This window comes from Schistocerca nitens, chromosome 8 (assembly GCF_023898315.1).
Source record: "Schistocerca nitens isolate TAMUIC-IGC-003100 chromosome 8, iqSchNite1.1, whole genome shotgun sequence".
Lineage (NCBI taxonomy): Eukaryota > Metazoa > Arthropoda > Insecta > Orthoptera > Acrididae > Schistocerca > Schistocerca nitens.
Window position 1 is genome coordinate 471,714,239 of NC_064621.1, and position 16,682 is coordinate 471,730,920.

Genomic DNA, 16,682 nt, shown 5'->3' on the forward strand with positions numbered 1-16,682 from the left:
TGAGCAGATTAAGATTGTACACAACAGCCAAGATATAGAAGAGGTTGACTCAGTCAAATTCTTAGGTTTAAATGCAGATAAAAATTTGAGCTGGCAGGCAAACATTGAATACTTAGCAATCAAACTGAGCAGCAGGGAAGGGCCACACATTACAAATATTGGGCTGTGTAGAGCACCGTTGCTACACAAAAAATGGAGTATGTAGTTTGTGTGCAGTTAATGTAAACTATCCAGTTGGGTACCTTCTAAGATTATTAAACATCAAGACACATATTTCTTGTTTAGAGATTCAGAGTGCACTTTGCTGGAAACTACATTATGAAGCCAAGGTAATAAAGAAAAACAATAAACTGTGGCCAGTATTCAGTACTTAAATTGGCATTCAGACACAGGTCTAAAAAAAAAAAAACGTAACTGGTTATTAAAAATTTTTGAGAAGATGTGGCACAATCACAGTTGAAATTATAACGCTGCTTTTATGGGTATTACTACACATACGTCAGGCATGTATTAATGCCATTAAAATTAACCTGTATTAGCATGCATTAAAAGTACCAGTCAGTCATAGTGACATGAATCCTCTAATGTCTATGGTTCATTAGAGCGCAGTACATGGAGAGGAAGGTATTTACAATGTACATATTGGTACATATACATCTTTGCATACTCACAGATGTAACAAATTTTAAATTGTGTGGAACCTTCATATTTAAATAAGAAAGCAATTAGGAACATGTTTTCACTTTCATCACATAGTGGTCATAGTGACTCACATCTGATAATCATTGAAGGGAATGGAAGTCACAGCTTTGTCAGTGCCACCCTGATGCTTTTATTTCTTATCACCTTAACACCTGTAAAAATATGGCAATTATGGTTTTAGAAATAGATGGCCATGCACTGGCCTTCAGATGCTGGAAGTATGAAGAAAACCAAAGAGTGCCAGTTCTTACGGATGACTTGTAATGCTGGCCCAAATGGCTGATTCATGGACAATTACTTAATTTTTTCAATGGGTTTCTTAGCAGAACAAATTCACATACATATTATCATACGATTGTTACGTACTACTCAACTTCTGCATATTTTATTGTACTGAGCGTTGAAATTCTTTACTATATCTGCATTCTTGAAGCCTTCATGTACCCTAGAATGTAAATTTATTATTAAATCTACATGTGTTAATTCTTATGTTATGTAAACATATTAAAGCTTGTAAAACCTGCCAGAAAAACATAGAATAGGATACCTATTTCATAAATTTGGGAGGTTCTCCTCATTGTGAGTCCCTTGAATAAGATTTTCTTAATTTACGTAAATACTTTCTGCAATCTAATTCATTTGGTGCTGTTGAAATAAATATTTCTGAGGGTTTTTTTTTTTTTATCAGTGATTCCCACTTGTTACCTTACATTTCCTTTATTTATCATTCGTAGGCAAACAGCTCGGTTCTGGAGCTTTTGGTGTAGTTATGAAGGCAGAAGCATTTGGCATCTTGGAAGAAGAACCTGTCACAACAGTAGCAGTTAAAATGGTGAAAAGAAACACTGACTATACGTACATCAAAGCATTAGCATCAGAACTCAAAATAATGGTACATCTAGGAAAGCATCTGAATGTTGTAAACTTGCTTGGAGCATGCACAACAAACATAACGAAGAGTGAGTACTATTTCTAAATGAACTATAAAATCAATTTTGAAATTGGGATGTTTTAGTCCCAATTATTATTTGCAAATTTTGTCATTGAGCATTTGTGTGCTGTTATTTTTAAATGATTGTGGCAGTAAAAAAATTAGTTGAAATAGTATACTTTTTCACGCAAATTGAACCAACTACTCCATGATTACAATCTTATGTGCTATTTATTTAGCTAATAGCAACTCTGTTTAAATGGTTGAAATATTTTCATATGCTGTAAGTATAAAAAATTGAAGAGGTTATTGTATAATGTTCCCTTTTGAGATTAAAAATTATATTTAGTTGTTTGTTTTGCCTTAGGAATAGAGCTGATATCAAAATTGATGTTTAGAGTACCAAAACCTAGCAAAAGAAAGTGTAGAATTTAGAGTTAATTTATATCAAAATTTGTAATTTTAAATATTAAGCATTCCATTAGGTTCTTGAGAACAAACCTAATTTTGTAACTTAAATGTTTGTGCTAGTATGCTTTGCTGCTAATGGTGGCAGCAAACAAATAGGTAAAAATATAAGTTACAGTGATAAATTAGACATATTTTACAACAGTTAATACAGTTGGTTTTGATGCTCTTTCCTGGTGCACGGCCTCTATTTGTTAGCACAGTTTGATAAAAGCTTCTGTGGTGATATCCTTAAGATACCATGTCCTACATGAAATTTTATTAGCTTCAGCACGAGAATGTTATGTATTAATGTTTGCACAGTTTCCTGTTGATGCCCGTCTCTGTACTTCAGCATACACCTTATTTACATATTATTTTTATTATTGGATGGTGATATGTCAGATTCTCAGGGAAATTGAATTTTATTAAAATTTCAGGCAGTTCTGGAAGAATTTAGAGGGAGCTATTTGTTGAAGGGAAATAAACATTGAATCATTTTGTTAAACATTACTTGTGAGATTATGCTTTGGAAAAAATAGATTGTGCAGCTGTCTAAGGAAGGTGAAGTAATGCATTGTAATGTTTGTTGCTCGATCACAGCTACCTCCTCTGTGCACAAAAACCTAGGGAATCTTCATTATTGTTTGTGTTCTCTTGGGCTCAATGTCTGTTTCCCATTGCATGATCGTGCAATGGAGTGTAATGTGCACGTGAGATTTTGTGAAGTAGCTGTGACTTTTTCACACAAATGCAAACGTCTTTTCTTGTAATTTTATATTAAAAAAATATAAATGCCAATCCATATTTGAACTTGCATATTTTGTATGTCAGCTTGGAATAATCAGGCTTGGTTTGAAATTGGTAAAAAGCAAGCATTGTACTACTTCACTGACTTTCTTGCTGTTCATATGTTAATATTGACAATAATGTGAAGAGAGTCTGGTTAGAAACAGGAAGTGTCAGTGCTATTGAAGTCTATTCCAGGGAAAACAACTGAAGCAGTTCCTGCTAGAATTTCAGATATACTTGAGGTTGTCACACAATGATATAAGATGACACAGGATGGCACAGAATGGCAACATTAACAAAGGAATTTCCAAGGGTAGCAATAACTTACAAGATACAGAACTATCAATAAGACTGTAATTTCTTTCTGAACTTGGTATAATAATTAATAAGTGATATAGCGACTCAAAAATCTTAATTTGTCATCAAAACCAGTAAAGTAAAACTCACCTGGACAGCTGTCATGTTAAATCACTGTTTCTGAAATGGATGTGTGCCCAGCAGATTAATGACAAGAATCAGTGTGCCAGCTAGCCTGAATGTGGTTTTCCGGCAGTTTCCCACACCCCATTAAGTGAGCTGGTACTGAAGTGTACACCTCACTTACATGATTAGCAAACATTTAGAAAGCTTCTGCTCACTTTCACATGCATTACAAAATTACTAAAGTAAAACTCGTTCTTTGTACAAAAGAAACTGAGGTCATTAAAATTTGGAACTTCAGCCATAAAAAAAACCTGAATTTCAGGGAATTATTCCAAAGGAACGATGATGATGATGATGATGATGATGATGATGATGATGATGATGAGCATTGATAACATCCTTTCATTGCAGAGGAACTGTTGGTAATAGTGGAATACTGCCGATTTGGAAATCTGCACAACTACCTTTTACGTCATCGTGATGAATTTATTGACCAGATAGATCCAAAAACAGGAACGGTAGATCCAACTATTGGGCAAGAGATACTGGAAAGAGCTGACTCATTTAATAAAAAGAACAGGTAATGTTTAATTTAAATGTTAACAGGTTCTGTTTATAACTGTGTGAAAATGAATAGTGTTACAGTCCATGTTGCAAGAAGATATTGTGAATAAGACCTAGGCAGAAAGAAAATAAGCAAGTCCCCATTATCACCTACATGAAACTGCAAAATTATGTTGTGGAATTGTTGGTTTTCTTATTTGTTTGTTCCATACATTCTGTTTACTTCTGTGATAAGTTAAAGAGAAAAGTCTTCATTATTTAGAGTTCACACACAAGTAAAAATATTCAAATGCTTTCAATGACTAGTGTCTTCACTAATTTCCTACCTGGTTCGATTTCTAAGTTGCCCATTTATTTCTTCACATTCATCTCTTTCTGTAATCCCTTTTACTGTCTTCAATAGTTTTCGCCTTCTTGTTATTTTCTGTAGTTTTAGTTGAAGGAATATCTGTTTCTGATGACTCAAGATTGTAAGCATCTTGGTATTTTACTATTTTCACATGCCTTATCAGTAATTAGATTTGCTTTGTCGATCCCTGTTTGTTCGTTTGTTTGTTTGTTTGTCACATTCAGTTTTGTATATCAATTTCATGCTTTGAAACTGTTATCTGAGAAATATTCGTATACATCTGCATGCTTATACTTACCCAAATTAATACAGTTCACACAACATTGCTACATTTTTGTGTGTTCCTTGACATCCATTTGCTATGACATGAAAATGAAATGTCTCATGTCTCACCTTTGAAATTTATTTCTTAAACCTTTAAAGCAAATATAAAATTAGCTACTTATTTTCCTAGATTTCCAATATTAGCAGAAATTTAAATGGGTATAGATAGCACAAAAAGATGGTAACTATTTGCACTGCTACAAAGAATGGCCTTAAAACTTCAGTTAGAATAAATTGGAAGGATTTTATGATTATCAGTAGTGTTTGTGTTGAAATTAAGGGGTGTATCTATCTGGTCCTGTTTGAATATTGTAGAATCTGTCACACAAATCTGATGTTTCATTAATGTACTGATAACAAAACATACATTTTTACATTTGAATGTTGTCAGAATTATTGTGAATTATGGTTTGTCTCATAATGTACATAAAGTAAATAATTTGATTCAGGTACAGGAGAAATGTCAAATTGTGGTAAAATTACATCATAAACAAAGAACAGCTGATGTTTACAGACAGCATCATGATAATAATACAGTTTTGTTATACATACATACAACAAAATTTAACACTTCATTACCCCTTGCTCAAATAATCATTTCATCATATATGAATTCTTCTATTGAATAGTAGCATTTCTCCCACAGAATCTGCTGCAGCCTTATTTTTAAAAGTTTCTGGCTATATATTAAATATGTTTTTGCCCATTAACTTGTTATATATTGCCATCCCCATATACCCCTGTGGAGTATGTGCATATTATTTCAACTGGTGTGTGAGTAGCATAAAATTTATTTTTATTTCTTGTGTTATATGTATGGTTAAAATTATTCTCCTCAAATAATTTTTGTCTGTTGTGTAGGAAGATAGTAATTTCATAAATGTATATGGAGGGAACAGTTAGAATTTGCAGTTTCCAAAATAATGGGTGACAAGACTCTGTTCGCTGTATTGTACACAAGTATTTGGTAATTTTCTTTTGCATTTTCAGTATTCAAGATACACTACTTAAACTTCCCCAGAAAATTATCTCATATTTAATGACAGATTGAAAATAACTATGATAAGCATTTTTTGAGTACTCAAGTCAGTGGAATTTTCTAGTATTTGCATTGCAAATGCAAAAATGCTTAGTTTTTTTTTTGATAAGAAGTCAATATGTGTATTCCAGCTTAAGTTCTTGTCCACATTTAGTCCCAGGAATTTGACTGTGTCAACTTCTTTCATAGGTTGATTGTTATGTTGTATTTCAAGTTCCACTTATTTTGAATGTTTGGTTTTGAAATGTACCCAGTGGGTTTTTGCAATGTTAAGTTTCAACCCACTTAACTGTAACCAGTTTTGTAATGTATTTAGTGTCCTTATGATGGAGTTTGGAATTTTTTCTGCTTTATCATCTTCAATTAAAATAGAAGTATCATCTGCAAACAAAACTGATGGGGAATTTATATTTTGGGTAAGTCATTTACGTAGAATAGGAACAGGATTGGCCCCAAAATGGAGTTTGAGGCACGCCTTGTGATACTGTACTTCATTTACAATAATAGTTCACTGCAGCTGAGGTGCTAGTTACCCTTAATTTTTTTGTTGTGTAAGAATGATGATAGCCAAATTAGAGCATTGTCCTTAATCCCGTGTTTGTCTGATTTGTAGATAAGCACGTCATGGTTCATGGAGTCAAATGCTTTTTTGAGATCACAGAAGATACCTGCAGCTTTACTCCTCTGATACAATTATTTGCCTATCTTTTCAATAAATATTCACTGCATCCAAAGTGTTTTTTCTCAGTTGAAATCCAAATTAGTTACTTAAAATATTTTACAGAAATCCAAATTAGTTACTTAAAATATTTTACAATACATTTTTTGATTTGGGTTGCAGCTACTTTCTCTAGCACTTTTGACAGGACTGGAAGAAAAGAAATAGGCCAGTAGTTTCCCACATCTTCCCGCAGCCCTTTCTTGAACAGAGGTCTGACTTCAGCATGCTTCAAAATGTCGGGAAAGTATCTCTGTTCAAAAGACGGGTTGAATATTTTAGTTAGGGGAGGTGCTATTATGCCACACACTATTGGAAGCACTTTAGTGGGTATCCCATCCCTCCCAGAAGTTTTTATTTTGTAATGATAATATAACATTTTCCACATCCTTGATCATGACTCTCTTTAAAACCTGCTAGGTACTCAGCTTCTTGGTGGATTCTGAAGGGATTTACTTTACTCTGCTACATCATTTGGCTTTGCTACATTTATGAAGAATTCGTTTAAACACTCTGATATTTGAGCTGGGTTTAGAATAAAGCTATCATCTACTTTAATCCTAGATATTTCGTTACTGCTAACTGTAACACCTGACTCTGATCTGACAACAGACCACACTGCTCTTGTTTTACTTTTATGTTGTACGATGAACTTCTTGTTTGCCATTTGTTTGGCTGCCTTCACAACTTTTTTTAAAATATAGGGTTATAATGATGAACATACTCAGTAAAATGCCTGTTCTGATTATATTTCAGTTCATTGTGGAGTTTCCTCTTCCTGGCACTAGAAACTTTCCTGGGTTATCCATTTAAGTTTTAGTTGTTTTGTTGCATATAGTTCTAAGTGGAAAAGTTTCATTAAATATTTCAAGAAAGTTACTTAAAAAATTGTTAAAGTTACTATTACTCGAAATACAGCTGTTGTAAGGCCATTTAACCTCTCTTAACTTGTTTCGAAATGTAATTGAATTTATTACTTTTTTTTTCATTGGAGTTACTTTTCATATGGCTTTTATTACATGAAATTTCTTTTTTAATTTTTGGTGATTGAGTGAATAGTGCAGAGTGGTCAGAGATTCCTATATCCATGCAGAACTTAATTTGTTAGAATATTATCAATACAGGTAGCTGACTGTGCATTTACTCTGTTGGGTTGCATGAAGTTTATTTTGAAGCCAAGGTTTTTATTAAGTTAGTGAATTTGGACATGTCATTGCTTTCAATTATGATATTAATATTGAAGTCAGCAACTGTTATTGTGTTTTCCTTTTTTCTTTACTGAGTTTTTCAAGCAGGCAATGAAATTTCGCCAGAAAAACTTCAATTGTAGCTTTCTCTGGTACTCTGTAAATAGAAACTACTACAACATTAAAGTTTGATACAGCAGCTTTCAAATACACACTCATCATTTAAATGATTAAAAGTCATTTCTTATGTAATATTTCATATCATAATGAGTAAGTATGCAAGAGCCTCCATGTGATTTCTCTTATCTACAAAAGCTGTTGGCTAATTCAAAATTTTCAGTCGTATTAAGAATTTTGATGTCAGATGTAAGCCAATGTTCATTTAGGCAAACAACTTTGATATTTCTACATTCAGATAGAATAATTTGTAATTCGTCCACTTTATGACTTTTGTTTGAAAAGTCAGCAGCGCTTAGACCATTTATATTCAAGTGCATTTTGTGGGGACACACTTTTTTTCTATGTATGATCTCAAGCATACTCTTTCCTGGGTACTGTTTAACTCTTGCCATTTTCGTTAGCGAACACTGTTTCTCATCTCCATGATTTCTTACATGTTTCCCCTGCTTTGCAGAATTTTACATGCATCAGCCAACATTTTACTAAAAATTTTGGATCCTAACCTATTTAGATACAGACTGTCTTTACCCAAATATTTATCGCTTAAGAATTTATTTGGATTTATGAATACAGCTCCAAAATAATTACAGTTTTCATTTAAATCACAGTTTATTCTCTCAATATATTGATCACTGACTGATCTTCTGTAGATAATACCACTCACCATGATTCTAGGCTTTTGTAGAGATTATTGGCAGATTGAATTAAATTTCTTGTTTCACTTACAATTTGCTCTTCAGTGCTGCTTCTAAGAGAATTTGTACCTACGTGGATGAAGAATCTTTTGTAATTGTTCAGAGGTGCCTTTGCTGAACCGTCCTGCAAGTTAACGTTGTTAAAGTGTGTCTTCAACTGCTGGGTCTTTATTCCTGGATGAATGTCTATTTGGAATTCAATATATCACATTTTTTAGCCTAGAATCACCTTTAACAGGGAATTCATTTTTTTCACTCTGTTCTTCATTAATGTGGCACTTCAATTTTTTTTTTACTGTAGGTTACACTTGTCCACTCGTATTTATTTTCTGTTCTTCCAACTTCTGCACGAGTTTGTTCCTTAGATTCAGCAGCCTCGTAGTTTGTATCATTCAGCCCATTTTTGAGCTTACTCTCGTTTATAGACTCTGCTGTTTCGTAAAAACGTTTTTTCCCATGTTTCAGGTCATGATTTTCTTGCTTCTGCACTGTTAATTCTGCTTTTAAAGTGTCAACGTCGTTACAAAGCACTTAAATAATTTCTTCCTACGAATTCAGTGTGGAAGCTAGTTTGTTGTTTTCGTCATTAAAATGCAAATATCTCTGCCTTGTTTAGCCTGACAAAAAGAGAGGAAAGGATAGGAGGAGATCAGACATTTAATTTTCCTTGTGTGCTTTAAAACAGTCGACATATTGTTAAAAAAGTATTAAATTTTAACTGCAGGATAAGTTTTGATGTGCTACTTTGCAAACAATGTCAATTTAAAACACAAAGGAGTTACAGACATTGGCTGCAATTAAGCATTAATTTAAATCAGTGGGGACAGTTGATAATTTGTGCTGGACTGGGATTCAAACCCGGGTCTCCTGTTCACTGGGGAGATATGCTGATCACTGTGGCATCCAGATACAGGGTTCATCACAACTGCACAGACTACCTTAGCACCTCTCCAATCAGACAAAAATTCTCAGTTTATCCAAACATCATAGTAGAAAATAATTCACAGTATGAGTTGCTGTAGTGCTCCATATTTCAAATGTTTCATAAACTTCATGAAGTTCATGTGCCTCTTCAGTATTTCAAAATTTGTGCTCATGGCATCAATATTCACTTGTCATGTCACTGTTTTACACTCTGTTGTAATCACAGTATCACTGTTTCCCAGCTCATAATGCCAAATGACTTCTGGATTTTTCAGCAAAATTAATCAATTCAGTGCAGCATGAGCTTCATTCATTAATAACTTCCATTGAGCCATGGTTTCCTATGAAGCCTCTTACATGCTCAACTTATTCAATAAATCTCTGGTCATTTTTCACAAATAGTATCATTAAGTATTTCAGGAATGTACAAGAAGTCAAATGGCACACACAGTACTAGATGTTGTTAGTAACAGATTATGTTGTCACATTGTAACCATACTCAAGTCCAAATCTGAAAGCAAGGTGGTCAGTGAATTACTTCACTTAGCACTGAAGGCACACTTCACTTAGCACTGAAGGCACACTTCACTTAGCACTGAAGGCACACTTCACTTAGCACTGAAGGCACACTACACTTAGCACTGAAAGCACTTTTTTATGGACACCAATGTTGAGAAATGAACTCGTGGATTGAGCGTGATGCTGTTATACAGATATGGAATATTTCAGAAGACACATACATCACAAACATAAATTCTGAGAAATTATGAATAATAAATACCTGGTGATCATTGGGTTGGAAATAGTGACCAGTTGAACAGTAGCCAGTGATGCTAACAGCTACACCACATTGCATGCACTATGGGTAATAGCTTTGCTCCCTTTCCTAGGAAAATAATGACATGCTGATTCAGAAGTTATCATTGGAGCCACAACACTACCTTGGATCTAGGTCTTGTCAGTGGTCCTCTGTGTGGCAACACTGACAGATCCTAGCATTCTGGTGGTGGTTTCTCATCCTCCTCACTATGACGAGCATTGAAGGTAGCCTCTCCCATTGAGGTTTTGCAATTGTTAAGCAGGTCTTCAGTTTCCTTGAACAAGAAGTCCTCATCATCGATCTACACCTCAGGATTGTAGTAGGGCTTCATGAGGAGAAGGTGGACGGCATATCTGCATCTTTATCTTCGTGATGAAGAGTCAAGAGTTATGACTCCTTATGTGACAGCCAACAAGAGACTAAGGACACAGTATGGACCAAAGTAGTGCATTAGTGACTTTTCCATAGTCGCACTTTCTGTAAAAGCGTAAAAATCTATAACTGTCTCGGCATGGTGCTTGATGTTACGGTGCTTGCAGTCCTCCTCCTGGGTGTCCAGAGTCCATAAGTGAGCCAGCTGTACTGCTTCTTCGGTACAGGTGATGAAGTGTTTCATGTGCTACTCCTGAGTGTGGTCCATTTGCAGTTGGAGCAGAGTATTCATTGTTGTTTGTCTCGTGACCATGGATAAGAAAGAATGGTGTGAAGCCTGTAGTGTCTTGATTTGTTGCATTGTATGTGAGTGTCATAATGGTTAGTATTGTATCCTTAGACCATTCCTCTGTGGATAGTAGGCAGTTGTCATCCTGTGGGTAATGTTACAGCATGAAATTACCTCTGGTACTAATCTTGATTGGAAAACTTTTCCATGGCCAGAGATAAGATGAGGTGATCTGTGCTTAAATATGTCATCTTCTATAAGGATATTCACAATTTCTGGAGCTTCAGCAGTCGGCATAGCTTTCATGATAGCCTGCACTGACTACCTTACCCGCCACACTATTACCCATTGGCTGATACTTGTTGGTTTCAGGAACTACCCCAAGAGATTCCTTCAAATTCCGTGGAATGTTGCTCTATTGACAGAAATTGCCCTAGAGGCAACTGAGGCATGTGCTTTGTAATTGGCATTCCTCACAGTTGCTTACATATTGTCTAATGGAATGGTAGAGATTTGGCCAGTGATACCTGCATCTGATTGTGTATAGGCTATTCACGAATCTCAGGTGACTAAACATTGGAACTTCATGGAAATAATTCAGGATAGCTGGCCGTAGATGAGCTGGGATTACAAGTAACTATTTCTGCCTCACTGGATTGTAGTTCCTCTTACACAATGTGCAACTTATTTATTGTAATTATCCGTTGATTGACTCCTCCTTCAAGGCTGCTGTGTTTTGCAGCAGTTCTGGGTCTTCCTCTGTTCAGCAGCAATGCCATTTAATGCTGCGATGGCCCAGATTAGATCCGTGCTGCTGTATTAAGCCAAAGGAAGTACATGTTCTTGTGTTTGCATCTGCTTTTGTATACCACTGTGATGTCACTCCTGAAACATCAGTGCCCATTACACCAGTCAAACCAATGGATCATTCAGACTAGTCAGCCACCTCAGAGAGTGGTGGTCTATCACCGTGGTGAATGATTTACCAGGTAAATACAGCTGGAACTCATTGGTAGCCCAAGAACTGCAAGGCACTCTTTCTTGATTGCTACTAGGAGAATAATCAGGAAGTATAAGCTGTCACCTTTTCAGCACCTTCTTGAATATGTTTTAAAACTGCATTTATTCCATAACAACTCTGTTGATGTGAAGTGCTGTTTTGGCATTCTCATTATGAAATGCTAGTACTGGAGAAGATATGAGCACCTCCTGAAGGATAAGGAAAGAGCTTTCATCCACCTCACCTAAAGTAAACTTGGCATCTCCCCTCAGTAGTTCTTGAAAGGGTCTTGCCTTGGCACAGAAATCCTAAATCCTTTCACTGTTACTATGAGCACACTCGCAGAAAACTTCACATTTTACAGATTTATTGAGGATTCAGAAAATCTGTCACTGCTCTCATTTTCTCTGGACTGGACAGATTCTCCATCTCTCTTCTCTAGGTGCCCAAACATTATTTCTTGGCCAGTGAAGACACTTTCGTCAGATTCAGGTAGATGCCTGCAATTTTAACGCAGTTGTCAGGCAGCTTAGATGTTCTTTAAATGTCTTTGGAAGAAATGATGATGTCATCCAGATGGTGAAATGCACAATCCACTTAAGGTGTTGAAATTGATAATCCAGCTTATATTTGAAGGTGGCTGAAGTGTTACCCAGTCCAAAGGCATAACTTTGAACTTGGAGACCATTGGGAATTATGAAGGTCGTCCTGATCAGCCTTGTCAACCTCGATTTGCCAGTAGGCGAATGGTCAACACTGGCTTAGTGGGAGAATTTTAGGAAACTGTAGATTATCTATAAAAAGAGATCACATTTAGAACACTAGTGCGAACCATTCTTGAGTACCGCCAGTGTGTTTGGGACCGCCATCAGGTCGGATTACAGGAACATGGTGGAGTGGTTCAGAGATGGGCTGCTAAATTTGTTACTAGTATGTTTGATCAACACATGGGAATTCCTGGAGGAAAGATAATCTTTTTCATGAAAACACTATTGAGAAAATGCAGAGAATCGTCATTTGAAGCTGCAGAACAATTGCCGGCCGAAGTGGCCGCGCGGTTCTGGTGCTGCAGTCTGGAACCGCGAGACCGCTACGGTCGCAGGTTCGAATCCTGCCTGGGGCATGGATGTGTGTGATGTCCTTAGGTTAGTTAGGTTTAACTAGTTCTCAGTTCTAGGGGACTAATGACCTCAGCAGTTGAGTCCCATAGTGCTCAGAGCCATTTGAACCATTTTGCAGAACAATTCTACTGCCATCAACATAAGTTTCCTGTAAGGACCATGAATATAAGAGAAATTAGGTGTCATACAGAGGCATAACAGTGGTTTTTCTCTCACTTTATTTGTGACTTAAACCGGAAAGGAAATGACAAATAGTGATACAAGGTACTGTCCACCCAGCACCATACAGTGGCTTGCAGAGTATGTATGTAGATTTAGATACAGCTTACCTGCATGTCCATAGTTTAGAAAAACGTTGGTGCTTTCAAGCAGTCTAGGTTGTCATCAATGCACAGCAATGGGTAGATATATTTTTTCTTAATTTTGTTCAATCATTCGTAGTCGATGCAGAAATACCATGTACCCTTCTTCTTCTTCTTCTTCTTCTTCTTCTTCTTCACAAGGACAACAGGAGTGGACCAAGGACCTTCTGAAGGTTCAATATCATCATCTTGGACCATCTTCTTGATTTCCTCCTCGATGTTTTTTTGATCAGCCAGTGACACACTATTAAGGTGCTGGCTAATTAGTGGTGGTCCCCAGTGTTGATATGGGTCTGTTTTTTATCCATTCTGAATTTTAAAGTATCCAAAATTTGGCGCAGAATGACTAACACTCACCGATGTTTTTCTTCGATCAAGTTGAATCCTATGAGCAGTTAGACAGTAGATTCCTCCCCTATATTTTTTGTAGTGGTAGTAGAACAATATTCTTAATTTATGGCACTAAGTTGCCATTTCTGGACTGGTTTGGCTATTTCTGTACGCATACCTTTAGGGGTGGGTTGTGATCCAAAGTTCTCTTTGACAACATACAATGCTTAAGATTGTCTCTAGTATCTAGATGTCTCTTGTGAGCACAGTAGCTTTTAGCAACTGACAAAAGCTTTAAAGTTTGACTGAGTGTGTCTATCAACAACTGGAACGTGTCTAATTGGTGACTTGAGGATAACAATGTACTCAAAAGCAAACATTGGCCCAGAGCAATCTTCAGTGTGTGTGTGTGTGTGTGTGTGTGTGTGTGTGTGTGTGTGTGTGTGTGTGTGTGTGTGTGTGTGCACGCCCAGGTAATTTCTATTTTGCTGGTGAGCACCACCTACAGTAGTTTTGCACTAGAGTCCATAGGCTGACCCAGGGACAATGCCGATGCCCCTGTAGGTCTTGTGGAACAGGATTCCCCAGCCTCTGCCCTCTGTATAAGTGAGTCTTTGAAGGCTGGTGCTCGGCAGCCCTGGGGTGACTGTCCTTCATTTGTTCCTTACTTACCATTCCCTGTCATGACTCTTCTCCAGTGGAATGTTTATGGCTTTAGATCCAACAAGGAGAAATTATCGTTGCTCTTCGAATCATATCGTCTGGTTGTTTCCTGCCTCCAAGAAAAGAAATTACATCCTCATGACCGCTTTGGCTCTCCCCCTGAATACAGCATTCCATCTCGTGGGGGAGTCGTGCTGCTCATTCAAGATCATATCCATAACCAAACTATATCATTGGGCACCCGGCTGCAAACTCTTGCAGCCTGCATTGTTTTCCTACCTTGTTTCAGCCTTTCTCTTTGTAACATCTACCTCCCTCAGTACTTCACTGTCACCAGGCCGACTTGCTCTAGCTTATTGATGAGCTTCCTCTCCCCTTTCCAATGCTCAGTGACTTAATTGCCCACAGTCCCTTTTGGTGTGGTCCAAAAACCTGTCTGAGAGGTTCCAACTTCGCTGACCTTCTCAGTTACCTCATACTCATCTGTCTTAACACTGGAGCACCCACGTTCCTTTCAGACTCCCCACACATATTCTCATTTGGACCTCTTGTTCTGCACTATGCAGCTTGCCTGTCGTCACGCATGGTCCATTTTCTCTGACTGTACTTCAGCTACCATTCACCATACACTATCTGTTTGCTGATTCCTAGGCCAGCTAAGTGTAATCCAAATTTACAGCTTTCTAAGGCTGATTGGAGGCTTTAGTCCTCCTCAATGACCTTCAAAGAAGGTAGCATATTTTACAAACATTGTCTTTTGTACCACAGGATATCCCATACCTTGCATTTTTTCTTTACTGCACCATATCTCGGTCCCCTGGTGGACTGCAGCATGCCATGGTGCAACTTGCCTGCTCTCTAAGATTTTAACTGTCATCGTACAATGGTGCACTGTATCCATTCTAAACAGTTGCATGCACTGTGTCGCTACATTCTTCGGGATAACAATAATGCTGGCTGGATATCCTTTACTAGTTCTTTTAACAGTTTCACTCCCTCTTCCGTTGTGTGGGGGCAACCTCTATCAGCTCTTGTGGACCAAAGTTCATTCCTTGATTTGTGGCCTGACCATGTTAGATGATGTCATTGTGAACCCTACAGCTACCTCCAGCACTTTGGGCCACTACTTTGTGGAGATTTCGAGCTGCACTCACTATCACCCTGCCTTCCTTCCCTTGGAAATGAGTGGAGGCGGCTCGGGTGATATCCTTCTCCTCTCCGACCTGTTTCTGCTACAGTGCTGCCTTTAGTATGAGCGAGCTTGACCGTCTGTCGCCACCTCCCAGTTTTCCGCTCCAGGGTCGGACGAAGTTCACATTCAGATGTTGAAACACCTTTCCTTGTGGGCAAGTATTTTATCCTTTGTATGTAAAGCCACATTTGAGCAGGTGCCATGTTCCCCAGGCATCGGCATGAAGCCACGTCATACCTGTACCTAAGCCTAATAAGGAAAACTTCTTCCTTCTAGCTGGCACCCCATTTCAGTTGTGTTGCAAGGTGATGGAACATATGATTTGTGACCAGGTGGTATGGTGGCTCGAATCTCACAATCTTAACCATTACACAACATGGATTTCATGCACACTGTTCTGCAGTTGACCATCTCATCACTTTGCCAACCTATTTCACGAATGGTTTTCTGCAGAAATATCAGACTGTGACTGTGTTTCTTGATGTGGAGAAAGACTGTGACACCTGCTGGTGAACTGGTGTCCTCCACACTCTGTACATGTGGGGCTACAGGGGCTGCCTGCCCTATTTTCTTCAGGAATTTTTGAAAGACAGTCTTCAAGGTACATGGGGGTTCAGCGTTCTTGGATGTCTTTATCCAGGAGAATCAGATGCCTCGAGGTTCCGTCCTGAGCATCATCATCTTTATCACCATTAATGCTATTATGGACTGTCTCCTGCCAGGCGTCTCGAGCTGCCTTTTTATCGACGACTTTGCGATCTGTTGCTGTTCCCCACATACTTGTCGCCTCGAGTAGCATCTTCAGCGATGTCTCAATCGTCTTCACTCATGGCACGTCAAAAATGTCTTTCGCTTTTCCACTGACAAAACCATTTATATTAATTTCTGGGGCACAGTGAGTTTCTTCCCCCCGCCTTTACACCTTGGGCCTGTTGCTCTTCCTTTCGCTGAAACTACAAAATTCCTGGGGTCCATGCTTGATAGGAAACTTTCTCGGTCCTCTCGCATGTGTTACCTGACTATTCCACCCAGTTCCCAGTCCCTAATGTCCTACGTGTTACTTCCTGGTGATTGGATTGGACCACATCCCTCTGTTTATATCGATCCCTTGTCCAGTTGTAGCTAGAGTATAAATGTTTTGTTAGTTCTTCTGAATATCCATCCATGTTACGCCGTCTTAATACAATCCGCCGTCATGGAATACGTTTGGCCACTGGTGCCATTTACACTAGGCCAGTTGAGTTGCTATGCAGAAGCT

General features: G+C 37.7%; 1 protein-coding gene across 6 annotated transcripts in view; it reads left to right on the forward strand.

Moving 5' to 3' along the window:
* Nucleotides 1–16,682, forward strand: part of LOC126198831 (vascular endothelial growth factor receptor kdr-like) — a 609,899-nt gene that overhangs the window by 562,865 nt on the left and 30,352 nt on the right. For all 6 annotated transcript variants that reach the window (XM_049935408.1, XM_049935407.1, XM_049935406.1 and 3 more), the window contains 2 exons: nt 1,437–1,661; nt 3,707–3,875. In XM_049935408.1, the coding sequence (XP_049791365.1) occupies nt 1,437–1,661; nt 3,707–3,875 (394 nt within the window). The remainder of the gene's footprint in view (nt 1–1,436; nt 1,662–3,706; nt 3,876–16,682) is intronic.